Source organism: Nelusetta ayraudi, unplaced genomic scaffold (assembly GCF_046127955.1).
Source record: "Nelusetta ayraudi isolate G7.1 ecotype Tasmania unplaced genomic scaffold, CSIRO-AGI_Nayr_v1 ptg000015l, whole genome shotgun sequence".
Taxonomy (NCBI): Eukaryota; Metazoa; Chordata; class Actinopteri; order Tetraodontiformes; family Monacanthidae; genus Nelusetta; species Nelusetta ayraudi.
Genome location: NW_027466065.1, coordinates 3,195,350 through 3,221,453, shown reverse-complemented (window position 1 = coordinate 3,221,453; position 26,104 = coordinate 3,195,350). Strand labels below are relative to the sequence as shown.

Here is a 26,104-nt window from a genome sequence, read left to right as displayed (position 1 = left end):
TTGCGCACGGTGGAATTACGACCTCCGAGCTGGAGTTTTTTTTTGTTTTTTTTTTCAGCGTCGGCAATTCTTAAAAAGGAAAAGTGGAGTCTTCACAAGTGAGATGTATCACGATTTTAAAAAAATGTTTAATTTCAAGTGATGTCTGAGCGTCGGCCTTTCATCACGTTCCCGGCAGATGTGTTAATAGTGAGGAGAAAAAACACGCGGCAGAGTCGCAGCTGGACAAATGCCCAGAAATGCCTGTGTGTGCGCGATGGACGACGAATAGCCGCCAGCGCGGACGTGCGCGCTCGCAGTCTGTCAGTTTAACCTCTTCAACTGTGAGTTTTGCGCGCGCCTCCCGCGTTCGGACGCGGATTTATAGCTGCGCGCTTGTTTGCGTGGATTAATGTGAAAAAAGACCCAGGTGGATGTGTGTTTGTGTCAAATTAAACAGGCTTTATAGTCGGTGTGCATGCGTGCTCGATGGGGCCATCAGCTGATCAGCGAGATGGATGGTGTCGGGCCAGGCGCTGGTAATCCAATCAGTGGCCTGCAGCGACGTGATAGGCCGAGAAGCAGGAAGTATGATCTGATTAAAGGGACATTATGGCCATGTGCAGAGCGCCCAGTGCCCGGGGGTTGACAGGTGTGCGCACACACACACAGCCACTCACACACACACAGTCTCATGCACACACACACACACACACACACACACACACACACACACACACACACACACACACACACACACACCCGCCTGTCTAGACACTGATAGGAGTTAACACCACACACAAACACGGACATGATGGCAATAAAGAATCATTAGAGATGTTGGTGTGCTTCAAAAACAGGCATATCAAAAGTGTGTGAAAGAGTGTGTGCGCGCAGAACACCACCCCCGCCCCTCCCACACACACACACACTAGCAGTTCCTGAGTCGGCTTTCCCCACTGGCCTATCAGAGCAAAGCGAAGGCTGGAAACTTGCGGGTCAGGCCGAGGCCGCTACCTTCTTGGTGAGGTTGTGGTCCTGGTCGTGCGGCATGCGGGTGGAGACGTGGTATATGACCTCGGTGGTGGATGTGGCGTAGTACGGCGTGGTCTGCCCCGTGCTGCGGTTCCTCTGGAGGCCCCCCATGAAGCCGCAGTGAGTGGTGAGGTCCACCTGAGGGGACAGAGCAGCAACCCTGGCGTCACGACCCGCTAGGAGCTCAACTCAGAGACCAAGGTTTGCTAAATGCCCAATCACAGCTGCAATTAAAGGTCCCACATTGTATGCATTTTTCATTTCCAGAGAGCATGTTTAGCCTTCTGTTTTCAGCTTCCTGCTAAAACTTTGGTCGTCCGTGTGTTTAGAATGGGCCAAAAACAAGGCGGCCGTGAAGCACAGTCAGAGTTCGGGGCCAACACTAGCTAGCACTAGCTGCATTAGCGTGGCAGAAGTTTTTTAGAACTAGTTTGTTCAAGTGCAGAATTTCTGAACAGTGGAGTAAGCCCAAAAGCTGAGGGACAGACTTTTCTTACATGGATGCGTTCAGACTGCAGCCGAATCCGATTCGAATCAGATTCCCTCTCAAATCCGGACTGACTGCTGACTGTCCACACTGTTTTCAGCAAGTTTCCAAATGGGATCCGGCTCTGTTCAGACTGGGCCACATTATTGACCCATGTGACAGGTTGCTGTAGCAACGGCGTCGGAGCGGAGGCGTCGTCCAGCACGTAGAGCGACGTCACGGACAGTCAAAACCGATCAGTATGTTTGGAGCCGTTCAGACCAAGACGCATCCCTCCAAATCCGATTTGAAACTACCTCCCGAAGGTGGTTTCAATCCGTTTTGCAAAAATCGGATTTCATGTGATTTGTGTCTGTTCAGACAACAAAAGAGCCACCCAGTTTCCATCTGGATGGGCTAAAAATCTGAATTTGGCTAGCAGTCTGAATGCGGCTTATGTATATCTGATAGGGACACCGTTTACTGTCAAACACGCATTTATAGCCTCCATGCAAACAGCAGGAGGAAGAGAGAGTTCCTACCTCCCAGCCCAAGCCGGAGACAAAGTCCTCGTAGGCCTGGCTGCCGGTCGTGTTGGTGAGTATGGAGTGTTTGTCCTCTTGGCCCTCCGCCACGTAAAACACTGCTATTTTGTGAGTCTCTCGGCTGGAGGGGAGTGAAATCATTAAATTAACGGTGAATAGATAGATGGAACAGTAAGACTAAAAAGTGACAAAAAATATTCCGGAAAGATTAAAAAAAAAAAAGGAGCTTAAACTGTCGACTCCTGCTCACCACTGCCTTGAGTCCAGGTTCTTCAGCTCTCTCAGTAACTTCTCATTCTTCCTCAGCAGATGGAAACTACTCCTGCAACACACACACAAAACATAACTGTAAACAGAGCATTTAAAAAGGGATGTCCTCTTTCTCAGCAGTTTCTCCTACACCTTTTCCAGGAAAAAGTAAATGAATGACATAAATGCGTCAGACATTTATCTGTCACAGCGGCGCTGTGGAGAAGAGGCCGTTTCCAAAGTACACGTCAGCGATAAGTCAACGGTGCTTGTGCAGCAGACCCTTCCGGACCGATTCCGCCCCATTGCGTTTCGTAATGCAGAGATTGTGGGGAAAAAGCAAAAATTTGGAAAAAGGACTACCCTATTTTTTACATAACGAGGCATGTAAAAATGGCCTCTCGGACTCGGCGAGTCTGCGGATCATTCACAGCGCTCCAGAGAAGGAGCTGCAAACGGCTCTCATGATACCAAGACGTGAGCAGCGAGGTCTGAGGTGGACTCATTGTGACTCATCCTGCTTTTCACCCCTACAGTGGAAAAAATGAGTTCTTAAAAAAAAAAGGAGACAGAGAGAGCGAGAGAGCGATGGTGGGTTGGTGGGGGTGAGGGTGGGTGAGGCAATTTGCTCTTTATTAGACTGATATTTGGTAATGGCCCCATTCTCCGCTCCCAAAGACTCCATTTACACCCTGAAATGTAGGAAAAAGTCATTAAAGAGCACACACACGCACACACACTCACACACAGACACAGACACAGAGACACACACACAATGAATACCTGGAGACAGTCACAGCCGTGATCCGTCTCGTCCGCTCCTTTGTTTTTTCCGATTTCTTCGCGAGCAAAAAAACTTCCAAGTTTATTCAGCTGCTATTCGGTATTTCTCTACAATTTATTTATTCATTTTATCAGACCCCTTTTTTGGGCGACGCGCTTCTCATTCGCGCCGCGTCGGGCCACTTCTCCCGCCGTCATCATCCGCGTCTCCAACCATCTCCTTTTATTCCAACTTTAAAAGGGGTCCAGTTTGATCAATAGCGCGGTATACTCATTATCCCACTCTCCTCTCGTGTGCTAAAAATTCTATTGTGCGGCTTGAATGCAGCCCTCGGTAATTCCCAGAATAAAGTGTAAAAAGCGATGAGTGTCCATTAGCTGGCCAGGCGCTTTTTAAAGTGATACCTTGACGTTGTGTGTTTCAGACGGCAGACTGGGAGAAGATGAGACGCTGCACTATCTGATGGAAAATCTGCTCTGCTCTAATAGCATGATTCTTTTCTTCTTTCTTTTTTTTTTTTTTACTTATTTGCTTGTTAGCTCGAATCTGTTTTGTTTTGTTGGATGGAGCCAAAAATGTCGGCCTAAATCTAACACTACTACACATATTAATCTACTCATCATACTAGGGAGATCTTTCTCAGACTGCAACAGGTGGAGGCTCCTCATGTATGCCAATGCAAAAATAGGCATCTTGTAAATGCTTTCAATAAGACACCAAATGCAATGCTTTACGTGAGGAATCTGTTTGCTCCTGTGCCGGATCTCACCTCTTCTCCCACGAGTTGAGTCCCAGGATGTTGATGAGCAGCCTGCAGTAGTAGAAGGCCGACTGCGGGTTCTGAGTCTCGGGTTCGGCCTGCTGCACGGCTCTCATGTTCAACTCTTCCCCCCGCTGCAGCATTGCCATGGTTTGTCGCATGCGGAATGGACAATTGGAAATAAATGAAGACATATGAACGCATTATTAATTATGGACAAAAGGCAACCTTCCAAGCATCTCTGCCATATGACATGCTTTGGTGCCACGTGACCCATCAACGCTGCACAGCAGAGTTCTAGACTCAACTTTCTCTCAAGATTCATGGCCTGCCTCATGAAAACAACCCTGTCTGGATTTGGTGAGTAAACAACGAAAGAGGATTAGAGCCACAAGAAGAGAAGAAAATATAAGGGAAGGACATTTTTATTTAAGTTTTCATTTCGAGTTCTTAGTTGAAATTTCGTGACAAAAGTTGACGTAAAATAGACGATATTTTGTGAATTAAGTAGTCGTAAAAAAAATAATAAATTTTGTGAATGAAGTCAAAATTTCGTTAATAAAGTCGACAGTGGAAATTGACAGTGGAAATTTGCGAGTAGACTGGATGGATGGTGGATTAACCCAGTTGCCCACAGTTAAAAGTAAACTGCCAAAAACAAGTGTATCCCACACAAGGTTCACCCACAGTAATCAGGGAACTGGCGAAAACGGAAGTACTCTGCTAGACTTGTGTGACTTTATTCTCGACATTTTGACTTACAAAACATTGACATTAATTGCAAAATATCGATTGTATTCACGAAATTTCGGCTTTTTACGTCAACTTTACTCTCGAGATTTCAAGTTTATTATCGAGATTTCGACTTTATCTTCAATCTTCATTTTTTTCTCTTCTTGTGGCCTTAATCCTCTTCCGTACGAAACACTCAATTATCAGAGGGCTAAAAAAAAGACCCGATGCTGCGGAAAGGAAAAGCCGCCTGGCTGAGGGCGCCACCTACATGAATGACAAACTCCCTCTCAGCGGCGCTCTGCTTCAGGATGGCATTGATCACGTCGTTTTCCTGCTTCTCCGACACGCAGGCAGGCGGAGGGGCGGGGATGTTGAGCGGCATGCCTGTGGGAACCAATCAGAAGTAGAGGAGTTGATTTTCCATTAACGGTCGGGAAATCGCTGTTGTGTGGTGTGTGTGTGTGTGTGTGTGTGTGTGTATGTGTGTGTGTGTGTGTGTGTGTGTGTGTGTGTGTGTGTGTGTGTGTGTGTGTGTGTGTGCGCGCGCGTACCTGCCCTCTGCAGACACTCAGGGCTGGAGTAGCCCAGGTACTGCAGCATCTCGTCCAGGGCGTCGTCGCCCTCCGTCATGGAGTCCCACGCTGGGACCGCCTCCCGACACACTCGCTTGGCCGAGGGCGGAGCCAAGAGCTGCTCCACCTGAGCCCAGTCCCCGTCTGCCCCGTCCTCGCTCATCTCCCCGTCCTCGTCCTCCTCCGCCACTCCCTGATCTCCCCCCCTCGCCTCCTCATTAGCTCCCTCTTCCTGTCCCTCCTCGCCCTCGGCCAGCATCCCCTGCCTTTCACCCTCCGCTGCCGCCGCCGCCGCCGCGTCACTCTCCTCCCGGCCCTCCGCCACCTCCTCGTCGCCGTGTTCCCTGTTCGCTCCCGCCTTGCTCGTCGGCGCTCCCGGCGGGATGCGCAGGCGAAGGTTCGAGGTGTTGGACGCTTGTGAGAACGGGAGGAACGCTTGCGTGGGGCTGCTCGGGGAAGACGGCGGCGGCCCGTAGAGGACGGCCGAGTCCCAGGAGTGTTTTCCAGCCACGTCTCGGACGATGACGCGAACGCAAGCGGGAGCAGAGGACAAACCCGCCGTCATGCCGCCTCCCGGCACGCCGGACTCTGATCGGATCTGAGGAACGGAGGGGAAACGTTGGACAATCATCATTGGTGAAAACTAGACCAAAATGATTTTGTTCATGATAAATGTACTGCACTTACATATATACATAGATACATGTATATGTATCTATATATATATTTATATATATATATAGATATATATATACATGCATACATGGAGCGGGATTTGAACCGCCAACCTTTCGGTCATTGGACAGCCCGCTCTACTACCTGGGCAACAGGCTATGATCAAAAAACGCTATCGTTTTTAGCGAGCTGTTGCAGTTACCTGATAGACGGAGAGCAGCGTGGAGCCGTTCAAAACCAGGAACTGGAGATTTGGCGAGTGGAAAAGCTCCGGACCGAGATCGGCGCTCTCACAGAACGGGTTGTCCTGGTTTTCGCACACCTAGCAAGCGAAAAACGAGAAAAGAAATGGAGCTCAGCACTACGTCAGAAAGCAAAATCTCAATCTAAGTCCCTAAGAACTCAAAACTCCATTAGACTTAATCCCCTTAAGGTTAAAAACTAATTATCCCTCTATATGCTCCATCATACCAAAGCCATTACGACTTCTCTGCACACACAGAAACGCTACCTGACTGGACAGAGTGGCAGGCCCCCCAGACATGGGATAATGTCCCAGATGGTTGACCAAGTGTGTGATAACCGTTCTGGCTGCGATGGAAACCAGACCCTGCTGGATCCTGGTGCGCACTGCGGGGACAAACAAGGGGAACAAAAACCACTTCAAAATAAAGAGACAGGCTGGGCGCAGGTGTATTTTTGCATTTTGGATAATATTGTTTAACAGGCCTGGATTTCTTTTTTTTTTTTTTAGAGGGGGAAGTTGGAGCAAAACTTGAGGATAAACCAGTAGAGGAAAGAGTTCAACTTTTCAGAGGAAGCCGATGCCCACACACACACACACACACACACACACACACACACACACACACACACACACACACACACACACACACACACACACACACGTTTTCCAATAGTGGCTGATTGACAGAGCTATGTGTTGAGTACAGATAATTATCGACCAGACGTTCTCGGTGACGTCGTGATCGTTAGGGGAGATTGGTAGGGGGAAGAAAAACAGGAAGAGCAAACGACAGACGTAATGAAGATTTGTGGGGAAAAAATAAATAAAAAAATCTAAATACAGGAATGAAGAGAAAATAAGTGATGCGCGGCGCTGAGGCCGACGGGCTGGAGGGAGCGAGCGAGTGAGCGAGCGAGGCGCCGAGGAGAGAAAACACAACGGAGGCATGGTCTGTCAAGGTGCTCCAGTCATTAGACCAGACCGCGGCTCCTGGTAGACCACAGCGGGGGATGGGAGAGTGAGAAGGGGGGGTGGGAGGGGGGGGCACACTCTCACGTACAGATAAAGACGACTCAGAAGACACACGTTTTCACGTAAACACGACAAAACGCACACGAGCCGGCAACGATGAATGACCCCAGATAGCCAATCATGTGTATTAATGTTGAGCAGCTGCTGGTAGAGGCACCTTCGGTGACGGGCTGCAGCTTGCTGGAGCGCTCCGAGTCGGGGCTGTGCAGCGGCTCGGGCTCGCGGAGGCTCTCCAGCGGCAGGAAGGGGTCGTAGTCCGGGTTGAGCAGGTCCGACAGCTGCAGCGGGTAATACTTGGCACTGTTGAAGGACTGGGCCCCGTACACACAACCGTGCAGAACCTGCGGGGAGAGGAAAACTTCAAAGTAGAGCTCGGTGCCTGGCGGCTTCCAATGGGGATGCACCAACGCCCGATGGTAAAATACGTGCCGACATCACGACACTAGCTGCGTTTCCACGGCGTTTTTTTTTCGCAAAACAAAAGCCACTTTTCTGAAAATTTCTATAAAGTACAGGGGGTTTCCATTGAATGGTGTGACGCACATAAGCCGTAATTCCCGTAAAATCTCGCGGGATGAGATTGGACGAGAATATCGTTTGCTTCTGTTTGCTGTCAAGAATGGTTGTTATATTTTTCTCTTTGATGACTTGCAAAAAAATATTCCGTCTTCTCCTCCGTCCAAACATAACGCGCCATTTTCCCTTGAAGTGAACTGGTCATGTGACCGCCGTACGTCACGTCCGGTGACGTGTAAATGCGGGGAAAAACTTTCATGACACATTTGCGATATACCCCTGTATCGATAGGTCTGGAAAAAGTAACTCATGACAGCGTCAAAACCTTTTAGCCACATTTGAGAGGTTTTTCAGAGTTTAAGTGTTTCCATTACCAGTTTTTTATTGCGGTATTTTACACATACAAATTTGTTAAATGTGTGTTTGTACTGCAGTAAAACTCGACATGCTGAGGAATGTTTTTCATTTAACAGAACATCCGTGTAAAAAAGAAATATAAGTAATTCCCTAATGTGTAACGGCCAAATTAAGTGCTTGGTATTGGCATCAGTGGTTGGTATCGGTGCATCCCTATTTCTTATGATTCAAACTCCCTCAACACTCTTGGTTCTGCTTTACTGATGCACCATTGTACTTAACCTGTTATGCATATTTTGCCTGCTTCATAACACATTGTAAAACATTTTTGACTGTGATTTTATAAGACTGGCTTGGTGTTAGCGGCCGTGGACGACACGCGCACCTTGTAAATGCAGCTGAGCAGAGTTTTGGTGGGCTGATCCTTCTCCGGAGGGCTTCGCGTCTGAACGGGCTGCAGGAGACTCTTGGGAGGCAGAGCCATCACCCAGTCCAGCAGACACAGCAGGAGGGACACTACCAGCTGGAACACACACACACACACAGAAAAACACACTTAGCCAAACGAGCTGCAGCCGTGACAAGAGGAGAGAGAAATCGTGTGTTACCCTCTTATCCTGTTCGTGAGGTGACGACTCGGTGGAGGGGAGCAAGTACGTGATGGTGGCGATCAAAATCTGAGGAGAAGAGCGGTGCAGATGAGCGTCTTTCACTTGTACGTTTCATTGGAGACTCTGCTCCTGCTTCCACTCCGTGGCGTCCACAGTCTGCTGCGAGCAAAGGCTCGTGCACATTTTGCGGCGCCTACTGCAATTCCAATTTAAAAAGGACACCAGAATCCTGGAAGCGACCTGGTTTCTATCGCTTTGGGGCCGAAGCCAACCTGGCAGTTCCGTTTAAACAGATTTGAAAACGCGTCCCTGGCTTTTGGGAGGTCGCAGAGTTTTTTTCCACAAGCGGCAGATGTGTGCGTGTGCGCCTCACCTCCACGATCTTCTTGGGAGTGTCCGGAGGGAACTTCTGAAGGTGATCCACGTAACTGATGAGGAGGTGGAGGATGTCCGACGCCACCAGCGCAACGTTCTTGTTGGGGTACTGAGGGAGACACACACACACACACACACACACAAGTACGTTCATTACATATCTTCTTATCTCCGGTTTAAATATATAATGGATTTATCATATTTAATGTTTACATTTATAAATCCATCAAATCTCAAAAATGAGAAAATAGAAAATATGTGAAAGTAAACAAAAGCTATTTCTGAGAAACTGTTTCTGTGTACTAAGGAAGTGACAGATCGATACATAAATAGAAAATTACAATGCAAAATACAACAACTCTGAAGATCTGTGTGTTGTGTGCGCGCTTGTGTTACTGTCCTCGTGTGTGAGGCTTCCTGGCTGCTGCTGCCGCGGAAAAAAAAACGGATGTGTGTGCGTGTGTGTGTGTGTGTGTGCGTGTGTGTGTGTGTGTGTGTGTGTGTGTGCGTGCGTGTTTGACAGCTTGCAGCATTCCCTCTGGATTAGTCTCCTATCTGAAGGAGGACCAAACATATTGACAGTCCAGGGTTTGCTCCCAGGAGTGGCTGAATGCAAGTGTGTGCGTGTGTTGCCGTAATGTCTTCGCAGGCCATTGGCTGCCGATACACAAGCTGGGGATTCCAAGGTGGAAAAGGTATGTGTGTGTGTGTGTGTGTGTGTCCATCTAGAGCCAGATGGCCACAGATGAGACGGTGAATGTTGGGACAATATTATTGTGATGCGCTGGCCTCCCCACACCGGACGACTGAGGCAATTTCACACCGACGCCGACAATCACCTCCAAACAATGTTTTTCCATCACACTTTGGCGCCGTGCCGCACGCCATGTTAAACTCATTGACTCCCCCGTTTTGTCCACTGTTCAGGCCCTATTTTAGTGCACGTGGACGTCCGTTCAGTGAAAAGTCCAAACACGTGTTTAAACTGCAGCAAATTACACATGGAAAGTTCAAAAAATGTCCTGTTATCTTGATACTGTTTTCACAACTTCTGCTTCAGTTTTTAGTCTTATCCTTGTCATAAATAATCTTTTAATGATTTAAGTTTGTCACATTTTGTTGATTTGTTTTTTTTTTGCCCTGTTTTTTTTGCCCTGTGCCTGCAACAGGAACAATCAAAGCAGATCCAGAACGACAACAAAGAAAAACCTTGTAACTACCAGTACGGTGCATATCAGTTTAACTTGCGTCCAATTAAGCAGACGGACTGGTACAGATTCATTGCTTTCAGTCCGATCCCACTGGATCGCGCTCAAAGAGCCGACGAGCGCCAGGCTCCAGGCTCCAGGCTCCGTGGGGACAAAGTCTGACCGCAGATGAAGGACGTCGGCTGCATCCAGCGGGCAGCGGACATGTGACCCCCCCCTCCCTCCCGACTAAATTACAGCTCGGAGTTTGAGCGAGCATGGTGTTTGCAGCAAGCAGCAGGACGGTGCTGGGACGGACCTTCAGAGTAACACAGATCACGTTGAGGGCGTCTTTAATCTGCGGGTGTTTGGTCCCGTGGGCGAGCTCCTCGCACAGCCAGATGCCCAGGCTGCAGAGAGCCACGCACCTGCAAGCACAAATGAAATAAAGGAAAATCAAAGGCAAGAAAACGCCTTACAAGGGCGGTGAAGCCGTCAGGCTGTATAACTGCTATGAGTAAAAACATTTTGAAGAAAAAAAGAAAGGAAAAAAGATCTCTCTATATATGTATATATATATATATATATATATATATATATATATATATATATATATATATATATGTATTTATATATATATATATATAATATATATATATATATATATATATATAAATACATATATATATATATATATATATATATATATATATATATATATATATATAAATACATATATATATATATATATATATATATATATATATATATATATATAAATATATATATATATATATATATATGTATTTATATATATATATATATGTATTTATATATATATATATATTATATATATATATATATATATATGTATATGTATTTATATATATGTATATATATATATATATATATATATAAATATATATGTACACACAGACACGCACACACAATTTGTGTATTTATTTTTATTTATTTATCTTCTCTTTGCAAAGTCTATGCTGCCAATTATGCCAATTTTCCCAATGTGGGATAAACAAATAAAGGCATTCTATTCACAATGAATCCACTGACCAACAGGAAAGGACAGCAGAGAGAAAGAGCTCAGGTCAGGGGCCCCCTGCAGCTACACTAACGCAACCGACCACCGCTTACCTTGCAGGGGCAGACGGCTCGTCTCTGGCCGATGTCAGGATGGTTTTGATAACGTGCTCCTACAAAACACAGCACACAGACAAATTAATTTTTTTCTAAACTCAACAGCCCACTGGCCACTGACGGTAACTGCATTCATCTCCTCAAAACAGGTGAACTGGTCCACAAAGAGGTAACAACAAAGGTGACGACCCCACAGACAAACCATCAGATTCCTGGAATTTAATCATGTGCCCATTACAAACACCGCAAACGCACTGGCGTTAATGACTGCTCACTGATTCAAAACAAGTTTCCACCTCGCTGCAAAGCACAAGCAAGTGCCCCCGAGATGCTGCCGTGCATGACATCAATGGTTTACAGAGGAAGAAAAAAAACAACAATAAAACACCCGCCGACACTGAGCTATGAAACGGTGATGAGAAATTATCCCGTTAGTTTTCTCCTGCGACCACCCACGGATGTGTGTCACAGAGTTGAGACGGGCCTCGATCACCCGGCGAAGGTGAGACGGTTGGGCGGCGGTGAGACAGACGTGATGTGAGGAAAGAAATTGGACTTGCAAACTTCTGGCCAGAGCAGACTGTAGTGGAGCTGAGAGAAATAGTGCCCAGACGAGTGCTGACTTTGCATACATTTCACTTTACAACATCTTGATACCAAGTCCACCTGTGCCCGGCGGACTGTTCATTGATTTTAGCTCAGCTTTCAATACTATCATGGCTGTCCAAACTGTACAATTCTCCCCTGTCCATGGGAGTTTAACCCGAAACTTCCTTGTCTCGCAGTACACAGTGTGTTAAAATCCAGAATATTGTGTCACCAGCAGGGGTTCTGAACACTGGCGCTCCGCAAGGGTGTGTCTTGTCACCGCTGTTATTTCCTCTTTACACCAACAATTGTACATCAAATTCTGCAGCTGTCAATACACACTAAGAACTTTATTGTTTACTTCATTGTTCACGTGTTTCCTGATCTCCCTCTCTTTGCACTTTTTCCCCCTCCTCAACTGAACCTTACAGCTGCACTCCTCTGTAAACCATGCACTCTAAGTGCCGTTACTCTCTGATTTTTGGCTTTCAGTGTTGTTATATGGTGTTGTCATTGACTTGTGAAACTTGTGAGCATACCAAAGCATTTTCCTATTCCTATTCCTGTATTATTACTTTACTGTTGAAATGGCACCGGAACCGGATAGACCTGAACCTGAGTCGACTTCGGCTCTACCTTGTCAGGGAACTTGGTGAGCACCACCTCGGCCGTCGTGGGGTGGAGGGCGGGAAGCTCCCCGTAAAAGTTGGGAAAGCACACCAAGGATCCGAGCAGAATCTGGGCCTCTACTCTGGGTGCCTGCAGAGGAGGAGTCAAACCATCATGTTTTTACGACACCGTTTTGTGAGAGTCGCCAAGCGAACCGCTGCACACATCTGATTGTTCTTACGTTGAGCGAGGAGCAGGCGGTAACCCTGGAGGCGGCGATGATGAAGTCCAGGATCAGCATGGTGGCTCCGGGGAGGCCGATGCTGAAGAACCTGGGGCTGCAGTGCTTTATGATGGTGTTCACGATGTCCTGCAAAGCACAGCAAGCACACTCAGCGCCACGTCCTCTCCCGCCCGACGCTGACTTTTCCCTCTCGCGCCGACCACTCTACCTGGTCTTGGTGCAGCAGCCCCTGGTGCATGATGTTGTAGAAGTGCATGAGAAAGTCTGTGTTTGGTGAAACATCTTGCCGCCTCTTCATGATCCTGCAAATCAGCTTGTAGGCGTGAAGCTTCCCCTGCTTGTAACGCTCCGTCAGCATGGTGGCCTGCAGAGAAAACAAACAAACCCAGATTGCTCTCACAGGTTCCTCCAGAGGTTCAACGGTGACGGCTCAGTCACAGCTCCTGTACCTTAAAGAGCCACGGGGTGAGGATCCTCAGTGGTGGGATGAGAACTGGAGGAGGAGGAGATGACTGGTTGTCCAGAGAAATGCCTAAATTATCTCTGATCTGAGAAGAAAAAGTGCAATTTGGTAAAATAAAAAAAAGAAAAAAGAAAGAAAAGAAAAGAAGCCAAACAACAACAAACTTTTCCAACAAGTTCTCACCTTTGCCAAATTCTGCCACAGCTCACACAGATAGTCAAAGACCTGAGCGTGGATCTCGGGGTCTTTGATGGTATTGACGTCCCCCAAGATGCCCAGCATCCTCCGCCACATCACCGTGGCAACGTCTGCGTGCCATCCAGTCAGCGAGCCGCCTGCCATCACACTGCAGTCCTCGCTGGGGAACTCGCTAGTCTCTGCGGTCGATCGGCAAATTGATCAGCTTTTTCCCCAGAACCCGCCTCAACAGAGGAAAAAAAAACCAACACGATTGGCTGTGCGCATCGGCGAGGCTCACCGAGGTCATCTGGAGTCTGCAGGACCGAGTTGTGGAGCTTCTGGTCCAGCTGCAGGTGCGTGCGCGAGTGCGAGTGATCGGCGTGGTCGGCGGTCAGCGTGGCGGGGGAGGGCGTCTGGGAGCGAGAGCCGCCGAGGGAGTGCATGGGGGAGGCGCTCTCAGAACCTGGACAATGAAAAAAGGCGTTTTAAATAGAAATTTGCAGAACTTTGGATGTGAATGTGTGCAAAAGTTAGACTGGACTTAAACTGGCTGCAGCGAAATGATTACCAGTGACGGTGACGGTGTGGCTCAGGCTGCTGGTTTCCGAGTCCAGGTGAAGCGTCGTCAAACTGGCCACTTCGTGCTCCTCGCAGGCCACGCCCCCTCCCAGACTGTCCTGGTCCAACGAGCTGCCTCGACCTCCTCCGCCTCCCCCAGACCCGGCCGCTCCACCGCATGCTTCCGTGCTGAAGGTAAAGTCTAAAGAAGAAAGCATTTTTTTTTCTCGTTAAATCACGATAAACTTACATTCGGCACCCATATCGATTAACTTGTGAAAAAAAAAAAAACATTGGTCAAAAAATTGGTTTCCTCTATCGAAACAAATCTAATTTGCCTCTAGCTTGCAGAGAAAAAATTAGTCGAAGCTGTTTTTATGTCTGTCTTAGACTATGGTGAGATAATTTACATGCATGCCTCTGTCTGCCTCTACTCTCACACCTCTAGATGTCATCTACCATTCTGCCCTTAGATTTATCACTGGGGCTTCTGAATAGCCTAGTAGGGTGGACCTCCTTCGCTCAAAGATGTGACTCCCACATGTTTTTATTCATCTATAAGGCTCCTGATGGCAAACTTCCCATCTACAGTACATGTCTCCTTTACTTGCTCAGTCCACAAAAACTAACTGGATGTAGTAACTGCTGCTGCGTGTTGAACCGACTTCATGCAGATTTTTCAATAGCAGCCAAACAACGGTATTTAGCTACGTTCCGGCCAATCACAAAACAAAGTACAGCCGCGAATGTCGTGCAAGTGGATCCACTCAGGTGCCCTAATAGTGCGTAGTAGTTTTAATAGACCTTCAGAAAGGTGGTGGCAAACAGCCTCAAAGGGGTGATGTCACTTCCAAGTGCCACGTGCATGAAACATTAAAATAACACATTAACCACATTTACCCTGGCGTCTCTCTTTGGGCAAACCAAGTAGACTGCAGAAGCCGAACATAATAATAAAATCCTTAATAACCTTCCCAACTACCGTCCAAAAACTGGCTAATCTTTCTCCTCGTTTGATGTTGTTGTGGACCTACTCAGTGCTTTCGTGACTGTGTTACAGCAGGGCGCATTCAGGTTGCGTTACATATGTATTTACCTGACGTATCACCATTAGATCGCTTTGCCCATGGGATACACTATTAACGAGTGTAACAGTTTATCCCATATAAACAGATTTATTTTCAGTTTGTTAAAAACAAATAGAGTAGTTTTCTATTAAGATATCGAAACCGTAGCCAATTGCAAACGGTACTGTTGCATCCCTAGTCTGTACAGAGAAGTTGTCTTACTGTCAAACTTGCAGGTGGAGTACTGGAAGGCGTTGAAGGAGTCCGACTGGCTGTCTGAGCTGATGACATCAGAGCCACTGGCACTTGCAGGCGAGGTCCATTCGGAGGGAACGCCCGGGTCATCGATTGGACGAAGGTCGTCCGAGGGCCGCGACCCGGGGCTGTGACCCGCCTCCAGGAGCTCCGGCAGGTCCCTGGGAACCTCCAGGCTTCCCGGGCTGCTGCCACGGCGACCCTGAGTGTGTGCAGCGGGGAGAGGAGAAAGTTTGCCAAACAGAGACGCTTTTGCCTCGTGTGCGCATGTGCGCGTGTGCGCGGTGCTCACCGAGGTTCCTTTAGCCCTCAGTCTCTCCTGGATAAACTCATCCATAAGGTCGGAGAAGTTTGGGTTGGTGCTTCCTACGTCGGTGGAGACGGGGCGAGCCTTCGGGACCACCTCCTCTTTGTTGACTAGAGGTAGATGAAGCGTATCACAATGATAATCGGAGACAGAGAATTTTCACCACACACACACACACACCGTAAAAAGAGGGACACAAATAAATAAATGTCCACATGGCAGGACGGATGATACATATACAAAGAGATATGATATAATAAACGATGTGTGTCGTCTTTTAGGATGTATTTCTTATAGGCTTCTTTCGCACCCTTACTAACTTATTTTTTCCGTCACCTAGTTTTGAACCTATAGTTTATAGTGATGATTATTAATCAAAACCTGCGAGTTGTCAGTGCAGGCCTGAGGTGTGTGTGTGCGCTGAAGGCCCAGAGGTTAGCGAAGAAGGTCGGCGTTTAAAACAAAAGCCACAACACTGCAGGCAAACCCACCAGAGAAGCGATGCAGGAGTTAATTCACACCATGCACAGTGAGCCGGTGAGAGTGTCACCTTGTTAGGGCCCAAAACAGGCAGCCAATCGGGCGATCGTCTGTGTTAACTGTTAGCTCGGTGTCAGGAATGGCAGTCAGTCACTGTGAGTTTGATCAATCTGAGAGGAGACAGCATTCTTCAGTCCCAGATCAGACGTGACAACATGCTGCGACAAAATTATTTTTACTTTACTTTGCTGCCACCTGGTGGACGAGATTATTACTCAGCAAGGTTACTTCGACTATGAAAATCCACCGACATCGCAGCCATTTACCACAAAAAAGATTTCTGATTTTCTTTTTCTTTTTTAATGGAGAAAAAATGTAATTGCCAAAATGCCCAGAGTGCCATAATGTAATTTCACTGCTTGTTAAGATGAATCAGTGTTTACCTGTTGTATGATTAAACAAGAGGGGGGGAAACAAATCAACAAAAAAAGCCAGCAATTTTAAGTACATACATAACATGAGGAAAAACGATAAGGCTCACTATTCAGGTTAATAGGTGGGACTCGAGAGATGCTAAGCTGTAAGTGTTAGCCAACACAGCCATTAGAACTACACAGTTTAAATTAGGTGGCTAAATGTAATCAGTGATGAGCTACATTTTACTCAGAATTACCATCTTTTAGTGGTTTGAGAATTTCATATGCAATTATGAAGCTGCACTGCAAAAGTGTGTATTTTAAAAACTCATAACTCTAAACTAAAAGAAAATTGGCTCGTGAGAGACACTCACTCGTCATTTGGTTTTCAGTGAACACGGACAAAATGAGAAGTGCTTCCATTTGCGCTCATTTGTCTCACTGGTGCAATTTTGCTCTGATACCCCGCACATGTTCACGCGGTTTTTCAGCACTTTTAGCTGCTCAGTCTATCGGTCATGAGCGGTATTCAAACGCGGTAGTATTGTTTCTATATCGACATGTACCCCCCGAAGACAACCCGTCAGTAGTGATATGTAGTGAGACTTGTTTTGAGAGATGCTGCCCTCTGGTGGTCTGGGAATGAATTGACATTTCATGGAAATGGAAAAACGGACGTTAGCCTATCTAAAAAATTCACCACATCGCCAACTCTCCAAATAAATTCATCTTTCATATTGAGGTTCTGTATTTGGTCAAAGTATAACGATGCTCTGCTGGAGGCGGCGTGTGTGGGTGCTTTCTGTGAAGGTACACACAGGTTATTATTCAGTGGTGTGTTGTTGTTGTTGCTGTTGTTGCTGTTGTTATTTTCCTTTCCTACAGGCACACACGTTTGTGTCCTCGTGTGCACCTGACCAGGTGGGGGTCTGAGTCCAGGCAGGAGTCGGAGGAGGCACGAGGAGGCCGCATGCAACATCAAGGCGAGGGAGGGAGGAGATGGAGAAGAGGGAGGAAGTTAAAATCCCAAAACCTTGAGAGGAAAGAGGACAGGAGAAAGAGGTGGAGGAGGAAGAGGAGGAGGAGGAGGAGCGAGAGGGCGTCCCCGGTGGAGCGACAGGTGGGAAGGTATGAGAGGAGGTGGGGGGTGGGGAGGTGGAGGGTCCTGGAGAGCAGGCAGGCTGGAGGAGGGGGCGATGTTCAAGAGGAAACACATCAACAGAGGGGGTTTGAATTTCAGTCCAGCAGCAAGATGATGAGTTTCAGCCAAAAAAAAACCAATCTCATTCCATCAAAACAAACCGGTTAAAAAGAAAAAAAACAGCCAAAAAGAAAAAAAGGCCAGCTCTTGGTGTTTGTCTGTTGGTGCCTTTCTGTCCCTCCAGAGCTGTTTTGTTTTTTTCTGTATCTGCCGTGTCCTTTCTGTGAGCGCGCCGTCGCCTTCCGACCCTCACCTGCCGACGTCGTCTTGCGTCCAAAGTAGCCCAGGACGTGGGAGTAGAGGTCCCTGAGCGACGCGTCCCCCATGGCGGCGCGGCCCTGCCGCTGCGGCGAGGAGCCCTGCGACGACCCCTGGCCTCGGGGCCGGGGCTTGGAGGAGAGGGCGTGAACCACGCTTTTGTACACGCCGCCGAGGAGCGCCCCCTGGTGGTGGTGGCGCGAGGCCGAGCTGCCCGGCTCCTGGGAGCGCGAGCGGGAGGCCCGCGACCGCAGGGCCGAGCGGCCCAGTCGGCCGCGGACCCCCGATGCCGAGGGCGCGGCCTCCGGCTGGGCCTCGGGGCCCTGATTGGCCCCGGCGTGCTGCTTCTCCCTGTCGGCGGCGGCGGCCCTGGCCTCGGCGGCGCTCCCCGCCTCGCCGGCGTCCGCGACAGTGCCGCCGGCGCCTTTTTCGTGGCTTCCTGATCGGTGGCCGATTGCGGCCGCGGAGCCAAACTTACCTGCGCCCCCGCCGCCCACTTTGGAGGCGGAGCCGGAGCCGCCGCCGCCGCTCAGCCTCTCCCCGGCCGAGTGGCTGTGCGTGTGGAAGTGACTGAGGCGCCGCAGCTTGGCCTTCCAGTGGGCCTCTTTGCTGTCGATGGGGTTGTGGAACTGGACCGACTCGGTGGAGGGGCGGAAGCTGACGTGCACGCCGCCGGACGGGAGCCTCTTGGCGCCGCCGCGGGACAGCTTGGACTTGAGCGGGTCAGGAGTTTGGACCGTCTGGTTCGACTCGACGCTGGACTCCAGCGAGCTGCTGCTCTGCCTGCTGCTGCTCTTCTCTTTATCATCGTCCCGCTTCTCCTCCCCTGCGTCTCTCCTCGGATCGCCTTTCCCTTCGACTCCTCCTCCTCCTCCTGCCCTCCTCTCCAGGCTGGCGCTCCCTCTCGCGCCGGTCGACGGCCACTCGCTCTGCAGCTCCAGGCACTCGTAGATGCTCCGCCGCTCTCCCTCGGCGTCTTCCGCCACGTCCGCGCCGCCGCGCGTCGCCGACTTGCCGTCCGGGCCGAATCCCGGCCTGTCCTCTCTCACCGCCGGCCCTAAATCTCCTACCTGGCCCACGTTTCCTCGCTGCGTCCTCGCCGGCCCCGTCTGCACGGGCGTGGGCAGCGCCGCGCTGCCGTCAAAGGCGTGGGCGGAGCCTTCTCTCTCCGCCGCCGCCTCCTCCTTCCACTCGGCCCCTTTGTGCGTGAGGTAATCCCTGATGGAGGAGAACAGGTCGTCCTCCTCCGCTGCTGCCGCGGCGGTGGCGGCGCCGCCTTCGCCCTCCGCGTCCGCGTCCTTCTCGGACGAGCAGGTGAAGGCGGCGTCCCAGTCGCTCACCCAATCGGAGCAGGCCCCCGTGCTCAGGGAGCAGGTCTGCTGCCAGAACTGGTGGCAATCGCTACTGTCGTCTTGTCCCTCAGGGACGACGCTATTAGAGAAGGCGCAGGGGGTGGGGGAGGGGGAAGTGGGGGTGTGCGGGAGCGGCTGAGCTGCGTGGCGGTTTGCTGCTAGTGAGGAAGAAGTGGTGGTGGGGTGGGGGTGGTGTTGGTGGGGAGTCGGGATCGAGGCCCTCTTGGGGTCTTCACCTTTGACCCGCTCGGCGATGAACGGCTCCATGATGTCGGAGGCGCTGCTGCTCCTGGCCAGGGACGACGGCGCCGGGGCGTCCAGGTCGCAGGCGCCGCCGTGGAAGACCTCCGAGGCCGGTGGGGCGTCGTCGCTCTGAGAGGAGTGGCGCATGCGGGAGGCGCGCGTGGTCAACGTGATGGGCGGGTCCTCGAGGTCTGGACGCGGGAGGGAAGACACGGGAGAGAGGATTATTTATCAATTGGACAGGAACAGGACCAAACGATTGTCAGCTTTCGTGCTGAATTTGCCAAATCCCTTCAAAACATGCGCAAGATCCGACAAAACAGCAGTTTTAGCGGCAGGCTGTAAACAGATGGTTAAGAGCGGTGCTTTCAGGGGATCTGTGACAGAATTAATGTGTTTTAAAACTGTGCTCTAGCCAAACAATTCCAAATGTGAGCATTAGTAATACTACTGGTAGTAGTAGATAGTACAGTTTTTTGCTTTGCTTATTATCCGATATCCGATAGTGACCGAATGAATGTATTAAAACTGTGCTCTAGCCAACATGTATTTTTAATTATTAAATCATTTAATGTTTGCACTGCATTTGTCTATCTGTCCTCACGCTGTCCTAGTGTCTATGTCTATCGTGTATTTTATTGAAGAGTCTATTGACGCCTGGCAAAGGGACTACCGATGGAAATTAGCCTTCAGCTAACTCGGGAATATTTACTTTCTCATGGAAGTTGATCAATGTACTTTGTCCCTTTTTAAAAAATAAATAATTTGAAAGGAAAAATTCGAATCTGTGGACATGTTGGATCAATGATCATGCAAGGCAGCTCCCCTGGAGTTTGCGGTGGAAAGTAGTAGAATATGGGACAAGAGGACAGGCACTCACTTTTGTCTAAATCTGTGAAAAATGAATAATCATCCACGTCTATACTGCGTTTGTCAAACAGTAAATGAAAAGCAAACTCTGACACAAACAGAAAAAAAATCTGGGAGCGATAAAATGAGATAAGCTAAATCAGCATATGCAATAAAGCAGACAATTCAGACACAGAGTCAGTGGGCAATCGTCATCATGTGAGACAGAAAACACCAAACTTCAGTGATTAGTCGAAGAATGAGACGGACATGCAGGCATTTAGCTAATTATACAGGTTGCAAGAGGCAGTGAGCAGACAGGAAAATTGGAATTTCAAGTTTCATGCAGACAGAAAACTAGAGTAACATGAAGACAGATCATGTCTTCACCTTGTGGTAAAATAAAATGAAATAAATAAATAAAATTAAATAAAACACTGAGGCTCAAATTCAAATGAACCGTCATTTTTCTTTTATAGAAAAAGTCAAATTTTAGCTTTGAAAACTTTTGTGGATGCGACTTAAAAACTGGGACAGCTGACTAAATTCTCTCTGTGTTGATCTTAAATGATCCATCCGTCACATGCAGAACATCAAGCAGATGACAGCAGGGATGCAGCATCTTTGATTAGGCTGATGATGCTACTCGGAGCTGCCCGATTCCTGCTGGGTGACGTGCAAAAATCCAGGACAGACAGACAGACAGACAGACAGACAGACAGACAGACGGGACGAACGGCACCGAGTCTCCGTCCCGAGGAGCAGACGGGGGGGGGGTCGACGGGCAGAGAGGAGGGCAGGCAGGTAGTGCAGAGAGTGTGTACCTGCCAGCTGGTCGGCAAGGGGGGGTAGTAAAGGGTGGTGGTGGTGGAGAAGGACAGGAAGAGGTGGAGCCAGAGCAGGGGCACTCTTAGCACTGCGGATAAAGGCTGAGGACAGCAGAGAGTCCCCCGTAGAGCAGCTACGCAGGGCTGAAGACGTGGGAAGAAAAGATAAGAGGACAGACAGAACAAAGTGGGGAGAGTGTGAGACAGAGACGGGCAGAGGAGGAGGTAGGGGGGAGGAGGAAGAAGAGAAGGTAGGAGGGAGAAGGAGGGTGCTGGAGGCGGATTGTAAGGATGGCGAGGTGAGGAAATTTAAAGACAGTGAAGACAAACCTGCAGTGCAAACTCCCCTGGTTGTGCATCATTGTGTTTATGAGGTCACAGAACCACATGAAGCATTATTCTCTTCAAATATAATTCAACTTGAGAGATTTTTTGGCAATATTTCAAACTGAATAACACAGAGAGACTCTATCGTGTGTTGTCCGAATGAAAATGCTGCACCCCAGGTTTAAATCTCAGAAAGTGAAAGGAGGAGGAATGTGAAAGAGGATAAAGGCCAGAAAACTTTAGGGGGAGAGGCGAAGCAATAGTTGGTGTAAAGACGCGTCAGACGGAGGTAGGGAGAGAAGGAAGGAAGGCAGGAGGAGGATCTGGGCCTGGCGGCTCTGACACGGAAGAGTTCAAATTGCTTCTGCAGTCACAGATGCACTGGAAGATTTTTTTTTTTTTTTTTTTTTTAATGAACTAGCATTCAAAGTTGAATACAGAAGTAAAAAATACTGCTACAAAGTAGGATAAAATGTTTTAAAACTTCACATTTTAATTTGGACGTGGTGAATTGGCAAAATTCTATTGTCAATGAAAATAAATATAGCAGAACTAATAAATATATAAATAAATAAATAAATAATATCTGGTAAGTTTGTAGATACTGTCAAGAGGATTTAAGCGCTTGAGAAAAGTTCAATGAGGCCGTAGCTGGTCAACAGATAAAAATCGGTTGATAAAACAAGTTCTTCAGGTTCGACAAACATCAACATACCAGCTGGCCTTGTCATGTGAGCCTGCGGTTGGTAGTGTCTGTGTAACCAGCATTTGTTTGTCTCGGCTGAAGTATAAATATGACTCAATGAGGGAGGGGTGACACTGAGCGTGCACTGTCACTTCCTGACACACACACACACACACACACACACACGCACACACACAGTACTGACCCACGGTCTTCTGGCGGACAATGCTGCGGGCCTTCTCGATGCCTGGAGAGCCGGCGGTGGTGGCGCTGCGCTGCCTCATGGCCGCTGCCTGGCCTGGCTGGTCTCGGCTCCAGCCTTTGGAGAAGGAGCGGTCCACGATCTGCCGCTGGCCCTCGGCGCCGATACCTGATGCGGACAGTCGGACGAGGACACGATCTCTCGCTGCGCTTTTCAATGCTTCCTTTTTTCATCAGTTTTGCCTCTCTGTTACAATGCACGTTCAATAAGCGTGACAAAATTAAGTACTTTTATCTTATATGTGTTTTTATATCAACTTACATTTATATTTTTATTAGGGCTGTCAAATTGATTATTTGCGATTAATTGCAGTCTTCATAGTTAACTGCGATTAATCGCGGTTTGAATTGAATGTGTAAAATTATTTTATTTTGCATGTCGTAACTATTGCTCTCTTTCATGTGCATGTGTGTGTGTTTGTTTTCATCTCTCTCACACTCTGTTTAGATACTGAGAAATATAACGTACACAAATATGATCGCATTCGTCAATCGCAGTATTTTGTTTTGAAACTAAACCAGTGTTTCTTTGAGTGACTTCCTGTCCAGCTTGACGCGGATTGCTCGCGCACAAAATCACGTTTGAAATGCAATTTAAAAAAATTAACTCGTCATGAATTGTATTTGATTAATCACGATTAATGTGTTAACGCTGACAGCCCTAATTTTAATGCATTTCCCTGTAATCTCTGGTTACAATTCCTTTAAACCGAATGATTACGTCCTCAGGATGAGACGTTTTCACAGACCGACCTTTTCCTTTGTGTTTTTTCTGTTTTTGTTCGCTCAGTTTATCCAGGGGCAGCTCATTCAGATCAACACTGTACAGGTTCCTTGCCAACACCTAAAAGGCAAACATACACATAACACTTTCATGGTGCCCATATTTACACAGGGGCAGGGAATGCACGGCGCCTTTAAGTGGACACTTCACTTGAGGCTCATGGTACTCAAGCGCTACATGCCACACGGTACCTTAGTGAGTGTTTCCATGGTGAGAGACCACTCGGTGACCAGCTCGTCCCAGCAGGTGAGAGACGACAGGACAGAGAGGAAGTCGTCCCACAGGTCCCTGCTGATGTAGACATTTAAGTTGCCCTTAATCCACGCCACTATGAGAGTCTGTGTGAAAAGAAAAAAGCAAGTTAAACAGGAAAGAAACACTGGATCAAATGCAAAAACAGGCGTCCACTTCAGTAGCAGACAGATGTGTACCTGGAAGATGGGTCCAGCTAATCGACCTGACAGCGTGTTGTTCTTTTTGCCCTGCGGCATGATGGACGGAGGCCTCTTCATCACCGACTCGGTCACCCTCAGCAGAACCAGAAGGATTTGTTCCCTGAGAAATAAACACATCAAAAAAATCCACCTGGATGAGTTTCTGCATCGATGAGTTTGACTTGTTGCCCGACTTTCTTCACCATACCATGTTTTCTGGTCCATGGTTTCATGCATGACGAGGCTGCGGTAGATGTTCAGGACCCTCTTGCACATGTCGACGTGCTCCTCCAGGAGGAACCGGATGTCGTTGGCCGGTTCCAGGAGGAAAACGTTGGAGGAGTGGGTGATGAACGCCTGACAAGGAGAACGACCTCATTCACAGCATGTCCACAATGCAGAGCAAAGGTGATAATGACAGACGCTGGTTTACCTGCAGTGTCGTCTGTACTCCAGCTGGAACACTGTATTCCAGCAGTTCACTGTCTATTGTCCTGTTCAGTCCCTGGTTGGGATTAAATACAAAGAGACAGAGATTTCATTTGAATTCATTCACAGGTTAGTGTTTACTCCTTTTAAAACAGACAGAGACCAAATGAATAATTTGTGATTAATAAATAAATAAATAAACATATATATATATATATATATATATATATATATATATATATATATATATATATATATATATATATATATATATATATATATACATATACATATGTATATATATATATATATATACCTATATATATATATATAAATACTAAGTACTTCCTGTGAAGTTACTGCAGTCACTATAAAGAGTAGCTACAGAACATTACAACTATTTAACAACTATGTAATAAATAAACATTTGTAAAAGCTGAGTCACATGGACTTGACGCTGATTTAAATCCTCACCTCCTCGTCTTTGTCTCCGAGCTGAGAGCCCGAGTCCAGACTGTCTCCCGTTGCTATGGGATACGGGCCCTCCTCCGGCTCCTTCATAAACACTGGCCTGTCCTCCATGGAGATCCACTCCTGGTAAACACGGACAACTTTCCGCATGGCCGCAGCCTCACACATGGGCAGGAGAAACGCCTGCGTGAGTCGAATAAAAAATATAAAATAATTAATTGCCGACACAAATAACCACAATAATAATGAAAATACACTAGGAATGTTAACAATTACTCGATTATCGATTAATTGTCAATTAAGAATTTAATCGATTAAATTAAATTAATTGAACATTTTTAGCATGATCAGTGTAGTGGCAGGAAAGAGCAGTTCACCTGTAGATACTGTGATGGTCATAAAATACCTAGAACAAGTTACTTTTAACAGCTTTTTTATTTATTTATTAATTTTTTTTTTTAAGTTAAAATGTGACCCATTGGAAGCCAAATTAAAGTCAGAGGATAAATGTTTAGGGCATTTTGACAATTCTCCATTGTAAAAATTGGTCACATTGGACCCTTAACATTATTGAAGGGTTTTCATTGTGAAATTCCGGTTCTCAGGAAAAATCGTCGCTTATCAATTCATTGTTAATCGATCGATAAGGTCAATCAACTAAAAATTAATGAATTAATCAATAATTTGCATGCCTAAGAGATACCTGTGCAGAGACGATGCAACTCAAATGTTGACAATGAACCACAAAGCACCTGTCTGAAGATTTCAGTGATGAAGTTGACGTTGGTCCTGCAGCTGGTCAGCACCCTTCTCACCACCTCCATGTCGGTCAGCTGCTCTTCATCCATGGAGCAGAGCGAGGACGAGCTGGGCTCCCTCTCTGTCAGCGTGGACGTGTTGGAGTGGCTCTGCTCCGGTTCGCCTCCGACGGCCGAGGACCCCGACAACCCCATGCCGCCTCCGCCTGATCCCGACGAGCACCCGCTGCCTTCGAGGTGGGAGTCGGAACGAGAGCCGCCCCCGCCGCTGTCCTCCGAGCTGCCTGCGGATCGAGCTGCCAGACCAGCTGCTGCTCGCTGGAGGAGAAAACGCAGTATTTAATTAAAGCACATGTGCTCCTTTGTTCCTGAATCACATCTAGACGCAGCATTAGAGCCACAAGGAGAGAAAAAAAATTAAGATTGAATTTTTTTTACATTTCCAATTCCAGAATAAAGTTGAAATTTCGAGAATAAAGTTGACGGAAAAAAGGTGCAATTTCATGAATAAAACCAAAACTTTGCAATTCATGTCAACGTGAAGTAAGTCAAAATGTCGAGAATAAAGTCGTAACTGGGTTAACCCACCATCCATCCAGTCTACTCGCCAATTTCCACTTTATTTGCGTCAACTTTATTCATGAATTCTCGTCTTTTTTTAACGTTGACTTTATTTACGAAATTTCAACTTTATTCACAAGATTTCGTTTTTGTTACGTCGGCTTTATTCACAAAATGTGATCTTTTTTACGTTGACTTTTTTCACAAAATTTTGACT

The 26,104-nt window shown here is 47.6% G+C and overlaps 1 protein-coding gene across 6 annotated transcripts in view; it reads right to left on the bottom strand.

Annotated features, from left to right (window-relative positions):
• Positions 1 to 26,104, bottom strand: part of ralgapa1 (Ral GTPase activating protein catalytic subunit alpha 1) — a 53,808-nt gene that overhangs the window by 21,547 nt on the left and 6,157 nt on the right. For 2 of the 6 annotated variants that reach the window (XM_076023479.1, XM_076023478.1), the window contains exons 10-42: positions 25,321 to 25,644; positions 24,572 to 24,751; positions 24,102 to 24,173; positions 23,877 to 24,025; positions 23,666 to 23,789; positions 23,426 to 23,572; positions 23,204 to 23,294; positions 22,395 to 22,559; positions 21,175 to 21,321; positions 17,902 to 19,692; positions 15,537 to 15,661; positions 15,212 to 15,446; positions 13,933 to 14,124; positions 13,663 to 13,827; positions 13,368 to 13,561; positions 13,171 to 13,269; positions 12,930 to 13,085; positions 12,719 to 12,847; positions 12,505 to 12,627; positions 11,278 to 11,336; positions 10,445 to 10,553; positions 8,937 to 9,047; positions 8,561 to 8,629; positions 8,338 to 8,475; positions 7,237 to 7,420; positions 6,312 to 6,430; positions 6,003 to 6,122; positions 5,105 to 5,723; positions 4,822 to 4,937; positions 3,828 to 3,952; positions 2,276 to 2,347; positions 2,023 to 2,146; positions 997 to 1,152 (exon numbers count right to left, since the gene is read on the bottom strand). In XM_076023479.1, the coding sequence (XP_075879594.1) occupies positions 997 to 1,152; positions 2,023 to 2,146; positions 2,276 to 2,347; positions 3,828 to 3,952; positions 4,822 to 4,937; positions 5,105 to 5,723; positions 6,003 to 6,122; positions 6,312 to 6,430; positions 7,237 to 7,420; positions 8,338 to 8,475; positions 8,561 to 8,629; positions 8,937 to 9,047; positions 10,445 to 10,553; positions 11,278 to 11,336; positions 12,505 to 12,627; positions 12,719 to 12,847; positions 12,930 to 13,085; positions 13,171 to 13,269; positions 13,368 to 13,561; positions 13,663 to 13,827; positions 13,933 to 14,124; positions 15,212 to 15,446; positions 15,537 to 15,661; positions 17,902 to 19,692; positions 21,175 to 21,321; positions 22,395 to 22,559; positions 23,204 to 23,294; positions 23,426 to 23,572; positions 23,666 to 23,789; positions 23,877 to 24,025; positions 24,102 to 24,173; positions 24,572 to 24,751; positions 25,321 to 25,644 (6,729 nt within the window). The remainder of the gene's footprint in view (positions 1 to 996; positions 1,153 to 2,022; positions 2,147 to 2,275; positions 2,348 to 3,827; positions 3,953 to 4,821; positions 4,938 to 5,104; positions 5,724 to 6,002; positions 6,123 to 6,311; positions 6,431 to 7,236; positions 7,421 to 8,337; positions 8,476 to 8,560; positions 8,630 to 8,936; positions 9,048 to 10,444; positions 10,554 to 11,277; positions 11,337 to 12,504; positions 12,628 to 12,718; positions 12,848 to 12,929; positions 13,086 to 13,170; positions 13,270 to 13,367; positions 13,562 to 13,662; positions 13,828 to 13,932; positions 14,125 to 15,211; positions 15,447 to 15,536; positions 15,662 to 17,901; positions 19,693 to 21,174; positions 21,322 to 22,394; positions 22,560 to 23,203; positions 23,295 to 23,425; positions 23,573 to 23,665; positions 23,790 to 23,876; positions 24,026 to 24,101; positions 24,174 to 24,571; positions 24,752 to 25,320; positions 25,645 to 26,104) is intronic. The other 4 variants (XM_076023482.1, XM_076023483.1, XM_076023480.1 and 1 more) reach the window with 3 other exon arrangements.